The sequence below is a fragment of the Anastrepha ludens genome, chromosome 6 (assembly GCF_028408465.1).
Source record: "Anastrepha ludens isolate Willacy chromosome 6, idAnaLude1.1, whole genome shotgun sequence".
Taxonomy (NCBI): Eukaryota; Metazoa; Arthropoda; class Insecta; order Diptera; family Tephritidae; genus Anastrepha; species Anastrepha ludens.
The window spans coordinates 97,032,379-97,045,858 of NC_071502.1; the positions used below are offsets into that span (position 1 = coordinate 97,032,379).

The 13,480-nt window shown below is 34.0% G+C and overlaps 1 protein-coding gene across 1 annotated transcript; it reads right to left on the bottom strand.

Annotated features, from left to right (window-relative positions):
* Positions 1–1,000: 1,000 nt before the first annotated feature.
* On the bottom strand, positions 1,001–12,995 carry LOC128866179 (inositol-3-phosphate synthase). The gene is made up of 4 exons (XM_054106707.1): positions 12,462–12,995; positions 3,335–4,033; positions 3,020–3,262; positions 1,001–2,881 (listed from the first exon to the last, which is right to left on the bottom strand). The coding sequence occupies exons 1-4, from the start codon at positions 12,585–12,587 to the stop codon at positions 2,234–2,236; spliced, it is 1,716 nt and encodes a 571-aa protein (XP_053962682.1). The 5' UTR covers positions 12,588–12,995; the 3' UTR covers positions 1,001–2,233.
* Positions 12,996–13,480: the final 485 nt, after the last annotated feature.

A 13,480-nucleotide genomic window follows, 5' to 3' on the forward strand; every position in this document is an offset into this window, starting at 1 on the left:
AATTCACCTTACTTTTTGCCCACAGTAAGTATGTACTATATTCGGGACGAACGTAGACATTTTTGATGGCAGATAAAAAAGGATCTTTACGCTTCAAACGAATGTCAACTACTGCGATCGAGACCATATATACATCTTCAAATCACTAGAGCGAACACATAAATAGTAATAGCAGCGACACCTCTTTTACGAGGGCGAAAACTTATTCCCATACCCAATATTTACTTACATTTTTCACTTTATTACCATTTTTATTTAAATTTAGAACTTTGACTCAATTCGCAATATTTAATTCGCGTTTATTTTCACTTTGCGATCAGCTGTTTTTCTCACTTGCAAATTCTTACAAGTAAAAATTTATCAAGTAAAAACTTGCAATTTCCCCTCAAAATGACGGGTCATTTTGCTCTCTCACTTTCGCCTACTCTGCAAAAATTTAGGTATGTACATAAACACCAAAACTAGATAATTTGTAACAAATGTTACAGGGTTCAACAAATGTTACAAATTATTTGCTTCATGAGCAGACCTAACATCTGAAATTTTGCGACAGCTAATCAGCTCAGTATCAGCAACAGGCCATCCAAAAATATCCAGGCTCGCAATATTGCTGTAACTATTGAGTGCGGTGAACAGCCTCCAAAGCATATATACTATATATAATTGGTGCATACACCCTTTTTGGGTGTTTGGCCAAACTCCTCCTCCTATTTGTGATGTGCGTCTTGATGATGTTCCACATATGGAGGAACCTACAGTTTCAAGCCCTCTCCGAACGGCAGATATTTTTTATGAGAAGCTTTTTCATGGCAGAAATACACTAGGAGGTTTGCCATTGCCTGCCGAGGGGCGACCGCTATTAGAAAAAAACTTTTTCTTCATTTTGGTGTTTCACCGAGATTCGAACCTATGTTCTCTCTGAATTCCTAATGGTTGTCACGAAACAACCCGTTCGACTACGGCGACCGCCGCCAAAGCATAAGAATATAAAAAACATAAATAGTTTCCATTGAAATCGGTACTACCATTCTTTATTAAAAACAATGTGTTTGTGGTTTTTAGACAATTCACGTACAATTTGTTTAAATGTATCAACCTTTTCAATGAGAATTAAAACTAAAAATTTTATAAACTTTTTTTTTCTTGTTTGAATAGTTAAACTTATTGCATTCAAAAATAAAATTCGGGCTTAAAATAGTTCTTAATGAAATGCTAAGTACTGAGAAAAATATGCGGATCTTTTTTTGGTTTTTGTCCAACCAGACGAAACAATTTAATTACAATTTCCAGCAAATACTCAACACTAGCGAAATGCTTTAAATATGTACAATAGTTCACAAAAATTAAATACTACTCTTTGTTGAAGTTAATAATTTTTCTTTTATTTCTTTTCGAAAAATTGAATTCTTCACAATTTATTCAAGTTATATTTTTATATACCATTCTAATTAATTTTCATTAATTTATATAAATTTTCCTGAAAATGCGACCCAATTTCTCACTTTTCTATTACCGTTTCTTTACTTGTAATATAGTACAATTATTTTTATTAAAAATATATATTTAGGTACATTTCAAAAAGTTTTGATATCAAATATGCCACAACAGGTGAAAATAGTCAACAATGCTTTATTTGTATGCAAAACTATTTCTCGTATGGAATATTTTGGGTGATTATCTATTTTACCTGCGCCAACGCAATTCTTTTAACCCGTTAACTGCGTTATTGGAATATTACAATGGGCACCGAAACCTGTCGATTGACAGCCATACCTAATACTTCTGATGAAATTTTACTCCTGGGTTGTAAAATAGATAATTACCATATTTTTTAAGGAATATATTTTTACATGTATATACACATATATCGGCTAAAAACTACAGAGTATGTACTAATTTATAAATTGCCGGCAAATTGCGCCATTTAGCCCAGTTTCTCAGCGTAAGTTTAACGCTGCTTTCCAGTGCACATTTAACTGGGGTAAACCGAATTTAAACGCGCAATATTACAGGGTTAAACGGAGTTTAAACATTCAGAGCACTCATAAATTGGACCTTCAGAAACAAAAAGCACTCAAAAGGTGTTGGTGGAAAAAAGTGATTTGAAAAACAACATAAAAAAGGGATGAGGTTGTAGGGAATGATGCATACTGATACATACATATAAACTTTAATACTAATTGCCCTCCTATTCATCAACATACTGCATCCGCTTCCATCTTTTCATCACTTATTAATGATTCAGAAGACCATTCGCATTACCATTGGCATAATGACCATTGGACGCCACCTTCGCTGCTACCTTGGCGATATGACCATTGGCTTTGTTTCCATTCAACTCGGCGGCAAAGTTATTCGCTACTCCTTTCAATTTCTTTGTAGGCGGCTCATTGGTGATAGACGCAAAATCAAAACGTTGGTCCAACATCATATGCGAGTTGGGTGGCAGACCAATGCAGCCGCGTAAGATATTCTCAATAGCCGAACGTTGGCGGAAAAGTGAATTTACCACTTGTGCACCATGTGGCACCAATGGCGCCTTGCATAAATAGCTGAGCAACGAGAGCACTGGACTGAAGGAGATCCATGGAGCGTCGGCGCGTTCACCACTCTTGAGCTGTATGCGTGAACATAATTCGCCCAAGATGACCAAGTCGAGAATGAGCGGCGAGGCAAGTAGCGAATCCTCACAGGTATTGTGTATGACGAGCGTATTATGGCCGCCCATCATAATTTCCGAGGTGTACTCATCCATGGCACGCTTGCTGTCACCCACATAGGGTACATACTTGATGACTACCACGTGATCGGGATGTTCGTTGGGTTTGTAAAGCACCGCGTTCGATTCGACCATGTCGTCGACGACATTGCTCTTTGAGATCTGTAAAAGAGGTCACATAGAGAGAGGCGGAAGAATATAAGTCAATTAGCTCAAATGATTTAGCTCGAAATTTTTGTAGAGGGTTTTCGTGATTCCTTTTAAAATCAACCCTACTAATTTATTAACTAATCGACTCACCTCTTTCGAGCGGAACTGCTGCGGCGCAGACAAGTTCTTGCCATCGTTGTTGCCCAAATGATTGTAACTCACAATGGACACTGGCTTAATACCCGCGCCCACCAAGAAATCGACCAACACCGACTTTAGCTTAGTTTGTCCCGATTTGAAGTCGTCGCCAGCGATAAAGACTCCCTTGTGCTCAGCCAATTCAATGAGACCAGGTACAAAAGTATTTTGCGGTGAGCCATTGATGTAGGTGCACTGCAATCACGAAACCAAAAAAAATAATAAATATTTTCCTCTCTCACTCTTCCGCTTAACAATTCTACTTACACCCTCATCAATGCTTGCCATTGCAAAAATAGTCGAAGGCGATATCTCCGCCTTGTTTACCTTCAACGATGCCTCCAACTCTGCCATGGTGGTGTTCAAACCCTTTTCTATACGACAGAATCGCTCCGTATTAGCAGTCCACAATATGACCACCTTATCCACACCAGATGTCTGTTTGAAATCACGTATGTCGCGACGCAACTGTTCATATTGCTCAAATTTAGTACCCTTAATAAGATTGTCAGCGCGATCATTCTGATTGGCTGCAATGAAATCCGGGTCGTAAATAGATGGCCGTGGCTTGAGTGCCGACAAATCCTTATATAATTGATCTTGCAGCTCAATATCCAATACTTGGGCACGTTGCATGGCCTCAGCAATATTCAACGAGCTAATGTCCCAACCGTCGACGATGATATCATCGGGATTAACCATGGGCACGAGATCTTTCATGGGCACATTACAATCCTTGCCATCCTCATCGGAACCAATTAGTACGGTCGATGCCTGCGTAATAGAACCGAACCAGTTGGCTTTCTGTATGCCAGTGCGTTTGCGCCATTGCAATTGACGGCGATTAGCCTCTAAAGCAGCCGTGAGTGTTGAGCCGTTATTGCCGCCCCAGCCGACAAGCATAAGACCCAATTTAGGTACACGGCGATCGGTGCGAATCTTGAGCCCAGTTGTCTCGGGGTGAACCTATAATGAGAGGGGGAGGAAAGAGTGGAAATGTTAATGATGTAAACGAGAGTTCTTTTAGACTTGAGACAAAATATCACTAAAATAAAGTTTATTTCTCGAACTCCAAAACGACCCTCTAACATTCAAAAAGACCACGAGTATTAGTAACCGAGTTAACTACTGGCACTCAAATGGGATAATAAAAAAAAAAAAAATAATTGGCGCGTACACTTCTGTTAGGTGCTTGGCCGAGCTCCTCCTCCTATTTGCGGTGTGCGTGTTGATGTTGTCCCACAAATGGAGGGACCTACAGTTTCAAGCCGACTCCAAACGGCAGATATTTTTATGAGGAGTTTTTTCATGGCAGAAATACACTCGGAGGTTTGCCATTGCCTGCCGAGGGGCGACCGCTATTAGAAAAATGTTTTTATTAATTTTGCTTTCACCGAGATTCGAACCAACGATCTCTCAGTGAATTCCGAATGGTAATCACGCACCAACCCATTCGGCTACGGCGGCCGCCGTCGATAATACTATAATTAAATTCAGGATCTTAAGTCAACAAAGGAATAATGCACCGGAATTTGGTAGGGTAAGCAATTTTAAAATATTCGTATAATAAATTTAAAATTTCAGTGGAAAAATGTAATTTTTTTCTAATGAGGCAGCCTAATTTATTTGCTTTATTGCTCCATTACCCCGACGACACACCTACTAGTTTCGTGCAGACATGTCTAAAATGTTTTTTGTTTTGTTAAATTCATAAATCTGCGGAACTTGTTAACTCTATATATCTTGTCAACACCCTTGCCTACCTACTTACTCATCCTTTATGCATATTTATTTATTTAAAGTGTGAGTAATATATTCCGACATTCACATTTGCAAGCTTACTAGAAGAAAATGTTGGAAATTATAAAAATCTATATATATCTTATATGCCAAATTAATCATCCAATTGTGTACCAAAAAATCAATTTTGAGTGATGGAAATCTTCTTTGTAAACATAAAAGGTGGAGCAAAATTGCCCGAAGAAATACAGACCGATCTTGAACTACAGTCGTGAATGGTGAACATTGCTGCTACTTTTACAAACTCTCATTCCTTTAATGGTCTCATAAACTTACTTATTTAATACTTTTTCTCTATGGTACTAATTTAACTTCGTAAATGTATACTCGTTTCCTTATAGTTATTGGTTATCTGTTATATGTCAGGAAAATGTCCCCTCTTTGTATTTTTTCTCTTTTAAGTATAGCGTATTCGTTACTGTAGGTCTATTCCTTTTGTAAATAATATAGAAAGTTTTTGCGAACCTCTGAGAGAACTAGTCAATGTATTAGTTGAAGTTTGCTTATTAAAGCGAAAGAAGAAAGGAAAAACAATAAAAAATTACTTATTTAGCAATTTTTCAAGTGCAGTACTCCAATTTCATATTGTATATTAAATTAGAATCTCAAACAAGTTGTTGTCCAATGGGTATTGTGAATGAGTTCCCAAAGATTATTATATGAACACCGTTTTACTAAGAGAGGGGAGCAGCTCTACTACTCAAATCGGCCTTCTACTCTCAACAACTGACACGAACGAGGCACGCGATTAACCAGAAACGAACATAACTATTTGACGAATATGCGTGTTGCGCCCATAAATCTTAACTGAATTTATTAATATGGATTTAAATTTAAATGATAAAAGGAATAATAATAATATTTAAGAAAAAAACCACTAGATTTTATTACTGCCATATGCTTGTATGATTACTTCCTTAATTTAAGTTATCATATGTTGTGATTCGCTATCATACGGTTGAATTCTTCCGAATTATGGAGGGCGAGTAGCGATTGTATTGTATGGTTTTCTTGAAACAAGTAAAATTATCAAGTGAAAATTGCTTATTAGCATTCTTTTATAGATATGTATGTATGTCTGTCTACGCTTCTGTGTGTAAGAATCGTTAATAAAACAAAAACGAAACAAACAAAAAAATATGCAGTGATAAAAGTGCGTGAAAAGGTAAGCAATAACAATTCAATTTTACGACAACAAATAATACAAGTGTTCCCCAACATTCCCAATGTATGTAGATATGTCTGTAACAAGGGGCATAATAAAAAAACCAATAAACAAACATAAGTAATCATACCTCAAAAGGCAAAAAAAAAGTGTGTATGAATCATACTTGTTACTCATGAAATATATAGATCCCATAAATCCACATAAATGCCAAAAATTATTCGCATGGCAATACATTTTAATTTGAACAAAATTGAAAAACATTGCTGATCTCTTTGTCGTAAAGCATGTTGCATTTCATATGCGATCTTTGCACTTTACAGATATACACCCATAGGCACATAAATAAGAACACATTTGAAATGGAATTCATTGTCTTTATCAAAATTCAAATTACAAAAACTCTATATACACCCATAATCTAAAGTATTTACACAAAGCTGAAACTGTCACACTGTTTACTAGAAAGCCTTTGTTTGTTGTTGTTAAACAACGCTATTGAAAAATGTTGTTGTTGGTGAAATCTTTAGAGTATGCAAATATGCAAATTCAAAGAAAGCAATGGTATATTTCACATTAATGGAAAGGCCTGAATTTATGCCTTCTGGCGTCAAAAGTATTAGCGTCAAAAGTAATTAATTGCGTCAAATAAAATATATGTACATAGGTATGTAAATACTTTTGAGCCAGGAGGCTTAAATTCAAGCGTTTGCTTTAAAGTGAGAAATACCGTTGTTCTGATTTAAATTTGTTACTCTAAAGATTTCAACAACAACAACATTTTTCAATACAACAACAACAAACAAAGGATTTGTAGTGATCAGTGTGACATTTTCAGCTTTATGTAAATACTTTATGTAGACTATGGATGCAAGTAAATTTTGATAAAACCTTACTTGTTCTTGATTATTTATTTACAGTTTATTGTAAAGGCCTATTTTATTTTGAAAGATTTAATCCACATGCATACATATTATTGAATATTCAAAGTGATATGTGAAATATTTATATTATCTTCCTATGAATGAATGTATGTGTGTATGTATGTAATTATAAGCAAACGCGTTTGCTAATGTGAAGGCGTAATCGTATACCGCAAATAATGTATATACATTCATATATAAAGTTGATAAACATTACGTTTAATAAATAAAAATATTAAACCATTTAACAAATTCAAGTGTGATTACCAAATCTGAAATCACAAGCAGACACTATAACTATACACTAATAATACGCAAAAGCTTCCCTACTAACATTTTCCATTATCTTTAATTTTCCCGCCACCCTTTCCAGCTGCAGAACTCACTCACTTTAGGTAAAAAAGTAAACAAAAAATAACCCGTGGATAAAGAGCGCTTACATTTGCATTGCTGACTTTTCGCTCTCGCCTAGTTGATGACCTTGAACCTGAACTCTCCGGCTCTGGTGGGCAAAATAGTGTAAGCACAAGTGTGTCAATCGGATGCATGCAACAGAGCAACAGCTGATCATTGATTCATTTCCCACCACCCACTTGCACTAACACTACTTGTATTACCAACAACTTACAATTTCTCTGAGTGCGTACAAATGCATGGAATATTCCACTTCCAGTTGCACTTTTCACTTTTAGTTCAACACAGGCGGTTTAATTGTACTATGTATATAAATATGTATGTATTCTTAGAAGTGAGTGAGAGTGTAGTACTCAGGAAGATGGAAGGTTGATGTGCTCCCACACTATTATTTGCACATTGTTTATGTTTTATATAAAGCAAACGCAGCACGCTACTCAACAATAATAACAAAAACATGCTTGTGAATGTCAATATATCAGCTGAGGTGTTTGTGTTAGAATATGCGAGAGCATAGCGGGAGACAGAAGACGCCTTCATATTACTTGGGTTCCATTGTTGTACTTTTTGAGTTTGCTTTTGTTTCGTTAGCTTCTTTTGATCTATTTACAATTATATACTTATATACGGGTGTATGAAAGTATGCACACACATTTGCATATATTAAGAAATCATAAATATTATATTAAGAAAAAGTAAAAGAATTGTGTTTGGCACGGACAGCCGAACTTTTTTCTATTGCAATAACTTTTTTAATGTTTACTTCATAGTTAATTGTTTCCTTCTTTTTATAATAAGTACATATGTATGTATTTTATTTTTACTTTCATTGTTTCTTTTTGCTTACGATGAGCCACACAATATGTGCGGTAGGTAAGCTTTAACTGTCTATAAATAATTTTTACGGGCGTGCATACATATGTACATACTTATATAAATTGGTGTTTATGCATGCGCGTATGTAAGTAAAAAACGTAAGATACATAATGTTTCTATGTGTATTACTCCATTTTTGTATACACGTCCATATATGTGTGTATATGGTATTTACAGTTGCTAGATGCAGAAGATGAAGACTTTTCACGGCTAAGGTCGAATTGCAAAAACAAAAAGTTTACTTACTCGTGAGAAAAAAAGAACAAAACCTGATATTTATCATATAATTTTAGTGAATGAAATAAAACCAAATGAAATAAAATGAAGCAAAGTGTAACAAAATAAAACAAAATAAAATAAAACAAAGTAAAATAAATAAAAATATTATACAGAATATATGTATGCATGTATGTATATCGATTTATTTTGTGTGAAAAATGTGAAGCACATTGCATATTTTTTATTTTTTATTTATGTTTCAATGTTCAAATTTTCAACACTTTTCTTACTTCTCCGTTTCTATTGCTTAATTTTTTTTTATGGTGAGTCGAATTGTCAGTTGCTAGACTGATGTGTGTTAATTAAAAATTGTCAGCTACATTATTATGTATGTATAAACAAGTTTTGAAAAAATACTTCTAGCTTTTATTCGTATTATGTTTTCTTTATTAATGAAAAAATGTAGATGAAAAAAATTAAACATATATTATTTATTCCAGAACATATTTTTTATCAAGCCTAAATAAAATAAAATGCAGTATATGTAATTATATTAAGTAAACTAAACTATAAAAATTATAATGTATTATATTATAATAATATAAAGCAAAGTAGAATATAAATTGGAAAATTTAGTACCTAAAAATAAAAAAGAGCAAAAAAAAAAAAAAATCATCTTCATCAATCATCCCATTATTATTGTTTAACAAGCGAAAAAAGCGAAATTTAGAACATTTGTCTATTACAAAGTTGATCGGAACGAACATTAATTAAAAATTAATTACAAAAAAAAATTTTTTTTTACTTTTACATTTTTTGTAAATATTTTGCCATTTTGGGGAAAAATAAATTTTCAGAATTAAAAATACTTATAAAACACAAATAATGCAATAAAGTAATATTTATGAGCACATATTAATGATATGTAATTTTAATTAGGCGTGGAAAATTTAATATATAAAAAACTATTACCTATACTATAAAGGTGAATGTCTGTACGTTGTCCGCGCATCACTACGAAACGACAACGCCAAATGAGGTACAAATTTTTATACATTCATATTTTCACGCAATGAAGGTTATAGGCATGTTTTTATGATGGAACTCCCTTCCCATAGCCCCCAGGCCGCGCCACCACTCTCATTCGTCACTAATAATCGAATATTTGCTTAAATTTAATTTAAAAAATCTTAGTTTTTCCTATTTCCCACTATTTATAGTACACTCTAGACTTCATAATCCGCATAAGCTGTTCAACTATGACCCAAATGCAAAGTTCAAAAACGGTCTGAGATAGAAAATTAATAAAAATAATTTTGCTTCATATTTTTCTGATTGGTTGTTTTTATTTATTTATTTATTTATTAATAAAAAATTATTTTCTATGAAATTATTGTTTGTAATTCTTTTATATACATATCCTAAATCGCTCAAAACTACTCCTACGCGAGCGGGGCCGCGGATTAAAGCTAGTTATTATATTAATAAATTTAAAATTATTAACTAATTATTAATTATTATTAATAAATTTAAATTTATCACTATTAACAACCACTATTTTCAAATACAAATTAAAAATATGCTCAATCGATGTAGAAATAAAATTAAAAGGAATCTGTAGCATTAAAAACAAGCTGCCGGAAAAATTTTAGTTCTGTTAAACGATATACAGTGAAATTCCTTATAACCGGACACTCACCGTCGCAGTGTTTTTGTCCGGCTATGGGAGATGTCCGCTTATAAGGGATGAAGTCACAAAATATATACCACACATATAAATTGTATTGTACCTAGTTTATTTAAGAAATTTTTGGAAGTAAAGAATATTTGCATACTTTAGTATTGTATATAAATACATATATGTACATATATCGATTAAGTACATTGTTCAAGTCTTTACATTTCCATACTAGTGTTTTTAAACTAAGCTTCTATATGTACAAAGTTTTAAAATTTTGGATTATACCTTGATCAAGGGTTTGGCTAACTGCCGTTGTATTTGGCGCCAAGAAATTAATTTTTATGTTGGTTAAGTTTAATTCCTTTGGGTGAGAAGCCGCGTTATCTAAAAACAAGATAATTTTTCGATTCTGGGTTTTCAATCTTCGATTGAACTGATGCAGCCATTCACTCATTACTTCTCGAGTCATCCATGCTTTTTTATTAGACTTCCAATCCACTAGCAGTTTTGCGATTGGAACATGTTTAAAAGATCGAGGACGGGCTGCTTTACCTATAACCAAAAGCAGCTCCTTATCTCCAGCCATGTTAGCACAGAACAAAATTGTAAGTCTTTCCTTTGATAGTGTACCGCCCACGCATTTTTCGGATTTAAGAGCGAGGGTTTTATCAGATAAGGCACGAAAAAAAAGCCCACTTTCGTCTGCGTTCTAAATGTCTTGAGGCTTGTAACCGGTCAACAGAGATGGCAGTTTTGTCCTAAACTGTTCGACACCATCCTGGTTTACATCTGCAGCTTCACCAGATACGCATTTGAAAGCAACATTATTCTTTATTCGCCATTTGTTTAACCATCCATCTGAAGCATTAAAATTAGGTACATCCAGTTTGCCTGCAATTTCCATTGCCTTTGCTTTCAAAATGGGACCAGAAATCGGAATGTTTTGACTTCTAGCTTTAGCGATCCAATTAAAACACATCTTGTCTATTTCAGAGCCGCCTTCTTTAAGAAAGCTTCGCTTTTGATGAACATTAACTCCAGACTCCCATTTAGAACGAATTTTTTCTTTATTTTTATTGATTTCAGCAGCTAGTGTTTTGCCAATATTGAACCTCTCAAAGCAAAAGAAACGTGTACCTACCATTAAATTTTTGGGCTCACTGTACTTTACCTTTTTGCAATTCCACGTACTGATAATTTATCTTTTTCGAAAACATTAATAATTTCCATTTTTTCTTTAATAGAAAGTACCTTCTTTTTCGGCGCCATTTTATTACGAACTTTGAGCGCAACCATTCGCATGCAACTGACTTAACAAACTGAACGGAAAACTACTCTTAATTTAAAACACAGGACTTGAATGTGTGCATACATGTTAAAAGGAGAATCACCTATTTAATTTTTATAATGAACAACAAAGCTTGCTGTGATATTTTTGAATTTTGTCCGTTTATGAGAAATTTCTTTTATGAAAATGGTTTGAAATACTTTGTCCGCGTCCGGTTATTAGAGTGTTCGTTTATTAGGATGATATTTGTATGAAAAAATGAATGAAAAACCTGTGTACCCAAAATTTGTCCGGTTATTGGAGCTGTCCGGTTATAAGGACTGTCCGTAATGGGGAATTTCACTGTATAACATTTTAAAATACGTGTGTTTCGCTAGAGAAGTGTAAAGATTAGCATATTATTATTTATAATCATGTAAATATTATCTTTCATGTTTAAGTTATTACTTATTCTTCCTGAATGCTCTGCACTAATGCTGCTATTACGTACAATTCTTACGCTTACTTAGCACAAAAAGCTCAAATTTCGATAAACAAGTAAATTTTTACTTAAATTAACTTACATCGCCTTTTAATTTTCATGAAAATTTATCAAGTCCAAAAATGTTCATCGTAACCAAATTAGTGTCGTGATATTTACGTATGTAAATACATACATACGTATTTAGTTTCAGAATCGCAACAAAGCTCCAGCTACACCAAATTCGTACATATAAAATTGTGAAAGAAAATCGATAAACGGCGAACCAATAATATTCTGACATGCACATAACCATTCTACATAGTATATGCTAATTTGTCCATTTATATACCAAATTGTGTACAAACATAAATTATTACGCATACATAAATATTTGCGATCGTAAACATGAAGAGATAGATGGATTTTGCACCTTTTTCCTAATATTCAATCATCAATTAACTGATTATACATGTGCGTGCATATGTATGTATGTATGAAATCTTTTTCATTTTCTGCTTTGATTTTCGCACACACCCGTTTGGTTTTTGTTTTGCTTGCCACTTACCTGAATTTTGCCATTGGCGGTGCGTTTGACATGCGATGTCTGATACTCATAATCGGTGTCGATGTAGTTGTCAGTGATTTGCACTTTTGGCGAAATGACTTCCAGGGTAGCAGCGTCCACTTTCATACTGAGTAAGCTTTTTTTTTTTATTTATTTGCAAGTAACTTAAATTGCTGATTTATACTTTTATATTAAAAATATTTCGTTTTTAATTCCTTCTACTATCTGCTTTGTAAAATAACTTTCTCAGCGCCTCTTATATGTATGTTCTCGTATGTGTATGAATGTTGTAATGATATTAAAGAAATCACAAAAACAATTTTGAAAAATTGCGGTGGTTTTGACAGCCTTTCGTAAAACTCTCTATTTCTTCTTGGCTTATTATGCACAATATTTCTAGTTGTAAGTGGTAGGTCTTCTTCGATTTTTTCTTTAATTCTTTGAGAATTTTATTATAGTTGTAGCAGCGTCGCAATTGGCTTTTCACTCACAGCTCAGCTATGTTTGGCGGTTTTTCAACTAATGAACTCTCACAATGCCATACGCTCCTATTTATGCTCATTACCAGCCGGCATTTGCGCGTTCTCCAAAAATTCTAGAAGGCGCAGCCACCACCAGAGTCGTAGCATTGTATGTGCGCATGTATGTAGTTGTGTATTTCAATAGAATTGGGAAGAACAAAATACCGCACCAGAGAAGAGTAACAACATACACCCCCAACCGATAAATTGGGATATTGCACTGGCAGCAAAGTAAATATATGCTCGCGAATTCACGAACAGTGTCGTTCACGTAAATCTGGAATATTGTACTTAAAAGTAAAGCTCAACGTTTTGTTTCTTTATTTCAATGATACAGATTACAATGTTATGGTATCCTTATACAAATGTCTCGAAGCTATTTACTAATCAATGTTCAATCACCGCGCAATGGAATAAATGAAGCAATTCTAGCATCACAACTCTCTTGGCCTGCTCTCGACTCATCGTTGCTTGTAACACTTACTACCGCGCTCTATT

Coding starts and splice junctions, on each gene's coding strand:
- LOC128866179 (XM_054106707.1), bottom strand. CDS start 12,587: ATGAAAGTGGACGCTGCTACCCTGGAAGTCATTTCGCCAAAAGTGCAA. Junction 4,034..12,461: donor CCGCCAATGGCAAAATTCAG/GTAAGTGGCAAG, acceptor CTCTCATTATAG/GTTCACCCCGAGACAACTGG. Junction 2,882..3,019: donor AGCAGTTCCGCTCGAAAGAG/GTGAGTCGATTA, acceptor CCTCTTTTACAG/ATCTCAAAGAGCAATGTCGT.